Below are 8613 nucleotides of genomic sequence, written 5' to 3'. Positions count from 1 at the left end.
TCCTCCTCCTCCTCCTCCTCCTCCTCCTCCTCCTATCCTCCTATTCTTTTGTTTTTTCGAGAGGGGATTTCTCTGTGTAACCAACTTCACTGTCCTGGAACTCACAGAGATCTGCCTACCCCTGCCCGAGTGTTGGGATTAAAGGCATTACCACCTGCCAGGCAGTCAGTCTGACTCTTGATTCAACCTTTATTAAGATAAGCACTAATTCCTTGATCACATCAACTGTTCATTCTCTGTTTAGGATAACGAAGATCTTAATGGAGCATGATGGACCAAAATGGCGGGAGAACCTGCCACCCATCCCAACTGTACCCACGTCTGAGCCCCTGCGAGTCTGGCATCCTGCTGCCGAGACCCCAGACCAGGAGCCACATCCCAGCGGCTGCCCGCCTGGCATCACAGGTAAGAAGGAATACCTGTGTTTCCTCCAAAGGCATCTTGAGCTACAGGGGTATCCTGGGGCAGAGCAGAGGGGGCGGAGCCTGAACATGAGTCAGGTTGGAGAGATCACTCAGCAGAGAGATGGCTCAGAGGTTAAGAGCACTGGCTGTTCTTCCAAAGGTCCTGAGTTCAATTCCCAGCAACCACATGGTGGTTTACAACCATCCAAAATGAGATCTGGTGCCCTCTTCCAGCCTGTAGGCACACAGACTGCTGTATACACAATAAATAAAATCTAAAAAAGAAAGAGATTTCTTTAAAAAAATAAAAATAAAAAAAAGTGCTGGCTATTCTCCCAGAGGACCCGGGGTTCAATTCCCAGCATCCACATGGCAGCTCACAACTGTTTGTAACTCCAGTTCCAGATAATCTGGCACCCATGGCAAAACACCAATACACATAAAAAAAAATTGAAAAAAATGGTTCAGGGCAGGTGAGGCGCTTGGTGTATCAAAGGGCTTGTCATGCAAACCTGAAGGCCCATGTTCAGGCCCCAGAATCTGTGGGGGAGGGGAGAGCAGACTGCCCCAAATTGCCTCTGAGTTCCCCGTGCTTGCTGTGGCACAAATCACAAATACACATCACAAATAAATTCTCTAACAATAATATGCAAAAACATAGTAAGAAAATTTGGATGCTGGGTAAATACCACATGAGGCTTTAAAACTTTGCCATCATCAAACGTTTATTGAATTCCCAGCACCCATGTGATGGCTCACAACCATCTGTAACTCCAGTTTCGGGGGATCAGGTCCCAGGCACACACGTGGTACACATATGTACATCTAGACAAAGTGCTCACACACATGCATATGCAAGACAGTGAGTGCTTTTAACCAGGGAGCCAGTCCCCAGTTTTCAAAATTATGCCTGTGTGTGAGTGTGTGTCTGTGAGCACCGGTGCCCACAGAGGCTGAAACACCTGCCACAGTGCTGGGAACCAAACCCGGGTCCTCCGCAAGCACAGGAAGTGTTCTTGGTCGCTGAGCCATTGCTCCAGCCTCAGCTTTGTGGTCCTCCCGTCTCCACCACACAAGAGCCGGACTGCAGCCATGCACCACTATGCCCACTCACCGGTGACACCTGCAGCCATAATTGCAGCTTAATGCGATGTCTGAAGTACTATTACCCAATCACTTAAAGAGACAGCATGCCTTGCAATTACAGGAAACCGTGGGGCTCATGACCTCGCGGAAGCAGTCACGTTTGAGACCGCCTCACGCCAGCTGCTCACCCGTGTCCTGGTGTGTGGTTTGACTCTCCATCCCTCACACAGTCCTTGCAGTGTCTCCAGTGGAGAAAAGAAGACACGCCAACACGTGCAACGCATTGCTGGCATTTTATTCCCTAATCTGAAAGTAGCAGCGTCATGATTATCCATACATTCAGCAGCATCCCCTCTTTAACATTACGTCTTATTCTCTCTAGCTCAGCTCCTCGCGGTGAGCAAGCGCAGGACTTGCCATGGAGGTCTACCCATAATCGCTCTTAATATTTCATCGATCCACTTACGGGAATGTTCTCTCTATGTTCTTATTTCATTGGTCCCATAGATGAAAAAACATTTCAAGCCCTTAAGGAAGAAGGAAATCAACTCGTAAAGGACAAAAACTATAAAGATGCCATCAGTAAATACAGCGAATGCCTAAAAATCAACAGCAGGGAGTGTGCCATATACACAAACAGGCAAGTTCTCTGTGACGCCTTAGCTAAATAAAACACATTCATTGCCAGTTCTGTGTAATGCTTCTAGCAATCGGTGTGCACGCTGTCCTGGTGTTTCTTGGAAGAGCTGGCCTGCAAGAGTTAGAGAGGGACTGGGAACGGTGAAGGGCTGATGTTGTTGTCCTGATCTGACCCTGTCCTGTCTGCCTGGCCAGGCTGCCGCAAGCCAGGCCAGGCTGCCGCAAGCCGGGCCTAAGCTCTGTCCAGTGTGGGAGCTGGGGCATGGGGGTAGGTAGGGTGAGGGGTCCTTTTCTTCTAACGTGCTACAGGAATGACAAGCCTCTCTTACAGGGTGTAGCAGGAACCATCTTCACCACTGCGGTACTTTGAGGATTTGATGGGTTTAGAGTATAGTGTAGGTAGGGAATAATAACCGGAAGAATAAAGAATCAGTTTTAAGCATTGGTCTAGCTATTTCATGCAATTTATTTATTTATTTTTTTGAGAATTTCATAAGTAAATACTGTGTTTACATCATTTCAACCCCTCCCCCCATTTAAGTCTTTTTTTTTTTTTTATGTGTGTTTTACCTGTATGGGTGGATGGATACCATGTGCATGCAGGGCACCTGCAAAGATCAGAAGGGGGTTGAAATGGTTGTGAGCCACCCTGTGGGTGCTGGAACTAGACCCAGGTGCCCTGTGAGGACAAGGGCTCTTAACTGCCCAGTCGTCCCTCCAGCCCCTCCGATAAATTCTTGACTAGTCTCTTTGTACACATCCCTCTTGTGGCCACTGCTGGCCACACACGTCATCACTAAATCCAACAGACAGTTTCTACCCCTCTCCTTCAGCCTTTGCCCGCGCAGGGGTGGCTCACAGGTTTCTCTGAAGACCCTTTTGCACACGGAGCTCAGTGCCTGGCTCCCCTCTCTGCGGGCTTCCTGTTGCCTAGTGTCTTGCTGCTTGGAAGATCTGGATCCCTGTTCTCTCCTATGCTCTAGACCAGCTCATCCCTCCCTAGCCATCTCCACTCACCTCTTAGCCTTGTGCGTCCCGGATCTGTTTCCTGAACTTCCTCATTGGAGAGGCTGATCACCCTTAGTCCTCACCCCACCCCCCCAACTAGCCGTCTCCACACACTGATCAGCTTCTTTGACTCTCTTGCATTGCGCCAGGGCTCTCTGTTACTTGAAGCTGGGCCGGTTTGAAGAGGCAAAGCTGGACTGTGACCAGGCGCTTCAGATAGACGGAGGGAATGAGAAAGCCTGTTACAGACTAGCGCTCGCCCAGAAAGGACTCAAGGTGAGGGCTTCTCTGCCATTGTGGGTAAATTTCATCCTTGAACAGATGGAGCAGTATACTGAATGTAAATGTCAGGATTATGAATTCACAGCTATATTGAATCCTGGTAGACACTGACCTGCTCGGAAACCTCGGAACAGGTTTCTAGCTTTCACCCTCGTCTCCAAGGTGGACTGGGCATCTCTCAGTTCCTGTCCAGCTGGACCGCAGTCCACAGGGAGCATTTGGCTACAGCTCTCCCTTCTTGAGGCGTCAGGGAATGCTCACTTTAAGGGAGATAGCTTGTTGCTGCCATGTTATTGTGTAAAGACAGGAAAATTTCAAAGAAAAAAGTTGTAGTAAAACAACAAAAACCCAACCACTAGCAATAGACTGCAGTTGGAGGTGGGGAGAGGAAGCTTCCTGATGGCACATGGGCCACCTAGAGGATGCTGGGAGAGATGTAGCCAGGATTTAGACGTGTATAGTGGCCTGCACCCTGAGCTAGCTTAGCTGACAGTCCTGGCTGCTCTTCTCATAATACACGCTGAAGAAAGGGGGCTCCATAAACTGTGTAAACATGCTTCTCCTCATGCAGACCCCCTCGAATGGAAACCTCTTTTCCTTCTGTTTCTTAAAGACAGGGTTCTAGTAGCCCAGGCTGGTCTCACATTCCCTAGATAGCAGAGCCTGGCCTTGAAGTTGGGTTTCCTGTCTCTACCTCCCAGGTGCTGTTCTGCCTAGAAATATGGGTCAGTTACTGTTCCTATATAGGGAATAACATCACTGGGGACCTGTCACTGAAGAATGCATTTCCTGCAATGTAGAGAGGGAGAAATATTACCAGTCAGTGCAGAATGCATTTCCTGAAATGCAGCTTTTTGAGGAGGGGGACCTCATTCAGACCGGGTTCACTCTAGCCCAGGGTAGTCTGAAACACACTATATAACTCAGGCTAGCCTCAAACTGGTGTTCTTCCTGCCTCAGCCTCCCAAGTACTAGGAAAATATTTGGTACATGATGACTCCCACTGAACTTTTCTTTTGTTTTGTTTCTTTGGATTTTTTCAAGACAGGGTTTCTCTGCATAGCCCTGAATGTCCTGGAACTCACTCTGTAGACCAGGCTAGCCTTGAACTCAGAGATTCACCTTCCTCTGCGTCCTGAGTGCTGTGATTAAAGGTGTACGCCCCACTGCCAGCTTCCACTAGACTCTTAAATATCTCCTAGTCTCTCTCTTCTTCTTCTTCCTATTCTTCTTCTTCCTCTTCTTCCTCTTCCTCTCCCTCCTCCTCCTCCTCTTTTTTCTTCCCCACCTCCTACTCTTCCTTCTTTCTTCTTATCCCTGTGAGAGTTGAACTTTCTTCTTGATAGGACAGCTATCACACTGGACTAGGAACCACCTAAGACATCTATTACCTGTTTCAGCACTCTCTCCAAATATGACTCCATTCTGCTGTACTGTGAGATAGGACTTCCATTATGCATTGGGGGAGGGAGGAAGCAAACTGTAACAGCAGGTAAGCATTAATTCAAGGTTATCTGAAGGTAAAATTGGGGGGACAAAATAGTATAAGTATCTGGTGGGGTACGTCCTAGGCCTCAGAGTGATAATGGAGAATAGCCAGGTTCAGAGCAGGGGTAGTTTTGACCTATTGAATATGAAAGAGCACCTTACTCCAAGCTTATTACAGAACAAGAAATGAGGAGCTATCTGTGAGCACAGACATCAGGTCTGTAGATTCTGTGGGAGCACAGTCATCAGGTCTGTGGATCCTCTGGGAGCACAGTCATCAGGTCTGTGGATCCTCTGGGAGCACAGTCATCAGGTCTGTGGATCCTCTGGGAGCACAGTCATCAGGTCTGTAGATTCTGTGGGAGCACAGACATCAGGTCTGTAGATTCTGTGGGAGCACAGTCATCAGGTCTGTGGATTCTGTGGGAGCACAGTCATCAGGTCTGTGGATCCTCATCCTCTGGGAGCACAGTCATCAGCTCTGTGGATCCTCATCCTCTGGGAGCACAGGGTCACAAGGCCTCTCTATTCTTGCACCCTGTCAGCCTGCATAGACCCTGTGATTCCAGTCTCTAGGACAGATGTTGGGGGTTGGGAGCCGGTGGTGGCTGCAGCCAACACATGCTATGTTTATTCAACAACGCCCCCCTCCACCCGCCACCTCCTTGGTAGCAGCCTTTCTATCTGTGAGCCCCACATAAAGATTTTCTAGACGGTATGAGACTCCTTCAACACCACTCAACACTGAGCTTTGTCCAATGGCTTTGGGCCAGTGATTCATGCAGTCTATAGGGCCACACCTAGGGCAGGAAGCTCATACTGGCCTCTTCCACCAATTGAAGGTCAGAGGCTCTAAGAAGAACTGGAAGTTTATACTTCCTTGGAGTGAATCTTAGCATGTCTGTGACGACGCAGGCAGAATATATCAAGTTGGAGTGGCTCTCTCCTTCGGTTATGTCCCCGGAACTTGTTTTTCTGGCTTGGCTCTGGCAGCTTATCTGTTCAGTAGGCTGAGGTCCATGCCAAGTAAACTTAATGTTAGACTCTACGGTGGCTGAGACTCTTGTGTGTCAGGATATGGGCTTCGACCAGGTGCTTAGGACTAAAAGTGTAGCACAGGTGGCAGCTTCTCTATGTGCATCTCCAAGCTGAAGGCCACTCAGAGCCTGCTGTTCTAAACTGTCTTTAGGTGTGTGTGTGTGTGTGTGCGCGCGCGTGTGCGCGCGCGAGTGTGTGTACATGTACATGCCAGGGTACACACGTGGAGATCAGAGAGCAACCTCCATTGTCTTCAGCTTCTATCTACCATGTTTGAGACAGGGTTTCTCATTCACCGTCGTGTACAGCAGGCAACTGGCCCCGCAGGCTTCTAGGCATCTTCCCATTGCTGCTTGCCATCCCTCCTAGGCGTGCCAGGTGTGCAGTCCGAGATGCTCACTAGCGTGTGTTTTTGCACACGTCCTGGGGGATTTGAACTTACGTCCCTGCTCCTTCATGCAAGTGCTTTCCCCAGGAAGCCATCTCTCCAGCCTGGTATCCACAACTTGTCTTCATTTCTGCCCCAGTCACACTCTTGGTGGGAGCTCTGCACTCCCCCCCCCCCCCCCCGCAGTCCCTCCCCTGCTTTCTCTTCAGGTCTCAGCTCCTTTGCAACTGTAGCAAAGGGAACCCCTCCTCCCCCACCAGTCTATCCAGCTCAAGCCTTGCTTCCCTTTATTGTATCAGAACAACTCAGCAGTATTTGCAAGTTGTCTGCTTTTTATTGTCTCCTCTGATAGAACCATAGGGGACAAGTCCCAAGGCTTCCTGTCACCGCATCCCTGCTCAGTGACCACTGTGGACTAGGTGGCCCTACATCTCTGCCTCATCAGCTGTCCCATACTGCTGGGCTGCCCCTCCCTGTTTGCTTAGCCCAGTGCTTTCCAACTTCTCACACTCCTGCACCCAGACAGACCGGCCTTCAAGCAGACTCTTGAATATGTGAGCATCCCGTGTGAGCGATGCCCACTTCTCAGCCGGCGTCCCCCTAGACCTGTTGTCCTGAGACCGTGACACTGGGCTGCACTGGATTATCGCCCACCTCTGGGCATGACTGCTATGTCACCTCGAAGGTTTTTGTTTCCATGTGTCTTCCCTTTGAAGATGGGGACAGGCATTTGTCTATGAGGCTACAGAGTAAATTATAGCTTGACATGGTCTTGGGGTGGCAAGTTTGTTAGCTGTTGCCGCCCCCACGCCTGGCCCTCCTGTTGTGCTTCTGCTCTGTGGCTCCCCATCTAGGACACCTTAGTGTAAATGCAATGTCTGTTCTCCCCGGTTCTATAGGAGCCCTAACGTTTTGGAATGTGGACATGCGTTACAGATGTGCACAGTGTCAGAGAATGCAAGTGGTTCGTTTTAATAGACCTCACCCAGCTTTACGGCTGTGTCTCGAAACATGTCACTCCTCCTCTAGTTGTTGTGGGAGGAGGAAGGGACATGGTATTACTGCTCCTCTTCCAGGAATAGCACACAGCCGCTAGTTCAGGGTCTCTGTCTCAGCCTCCGGTGCATGCTGCTACGGTGCCGCTCATGCACGCAAGAGAGGCTCTGGTTCCCCTCCGCCTCACAGTTGGGCTTAACCAAACATGGGTCTAGTCTGTAGTTCTAGGACACGGCTGAAATGGCAAGAACATTGCAAGGTTTTATGGAACAAGAGTGTTAGAAAAGCTGCCTACACTCTGTGGTGCCTGTTATGGGTTAACTTGTTCTTTCATTCCCTGCTGCAGCCTTGAGAAGTCTGGTTTTGATTGGGAAGTTCATTGTGCTTTGTTGCTCAGGGGGTTTGGGGCTCCTGGGCTCAAACCGTTCCCTTGCCTTGGTTTCCAGAGCAGCTAGGGCTCTGGCTCTGCACCATACCTGGCTTAGGATCTTAGCTTTCACCAGCAGGGACTGTGATGGTTAATAGTCGCCATCAGTTTGATTGGATTTAGCATTTCCCTGTGTACTGGCTGGTTTTGTGTGTCAATTTGTCAGAGGAAGAAAGCTCAGTTGAGACAAGGCCTCACTGATATCCAGCTGTAAGGCATGTCCTCATGTAGTCATCAATGGGGGAGGGTCCAGCCCATGGTGGGTGGTACCATTCCTGGGCTGCTGGTCTGGATTCTGTAAGAAAGTTGGCTGAGCAAGCCATGTGGAGCAAGCCAGTAAGCAGCACCCCTCCATGGCCTCTGCATCAGCTCCTGCCTCCAGGTTCCTGCCCTGTTTGAGTTCCTGTCCTGACTTTGCTCAATGACGAACAGCAATACTGAAGAGTAAGCCAAATTATACCCTTTTTCCCCAACTTCCTTTTCAGTCATGGTGTTTCATCACAGCAACAGGAACCCTGACTAAGACACCAGGGAAAATATTGCTGGGCGTGTGAAGGAATCTCTAGATTAGAGTGAGGTGGGAAGCTGAGCGTGGTGTATATTGACTGTTTCACTATGGAGGTTTGCTGTAGCGTGGTGATTGCTGACTGTCTCACTGTGGAGGTTTGCTGTAGCATGGTGTAGCCGACTGTCTCACTGTGGAGGTTTGCTGTAGTGGGGTGTATGCTGTCTCATAGCAGAGGTTTGCTGTAGTGTGGTGTAGCCGACTGTCTCACAGTGGAGGTTTGCTGTAGCGTGGTGTAGCCGACTGTCTCACAGTGGAGGTTTGCTGTAGTGTGGTGTATGCCGACTGTCTC

General features: G+C 49.7%; 1 protein-coding gene across 1 annotated transcript in view; it reads left to right on the top strand.

The window, feature by feature from the left end:
- Window positions 1–8613, top strand: part of Spag1 (sperm associated antigen 1) — a 53655-nt gene that overhangs the window by 41185 nt on the left and 3857 nt on the right. Inside the window, exons 14-16 of the mRNA XM_005368124.3 lie at window positions 245–405; window positions 1998–2130; window positions 3287–3413. Coding sequence (XP_005368181.1) covers window positions 245–405; window positions 1998–2130; window positions 3287–3413 — 421 coding nt within the window. The remainder of the gene's footprint in view (window positions 1–244; window positions 406–1997; window positions 2131–3286; window positions 3414–8613) is intronic.

The sequence above is a fragment of the Microtus ochrogaster genome, unplaced genomic scaffold, assembly GCF_000317375.1.
Source record: "Microtus ochrogaster isolate Prairie Vole_2 unplaced genomic scaffold, MicOch1.0 UNK29, whole genome shotgun sequence".
Taxonomy (NCBI): Eukaryota; Metazoa; Chordata; class Mammalia; order Rodentia; family Cricetidae; genus Microtus; species Microtus ochrogaster.
Note: the sequence above shows the minus strand (reverse complement) of the source record. Positions and strands in the feature narration are given on the sequence as shown.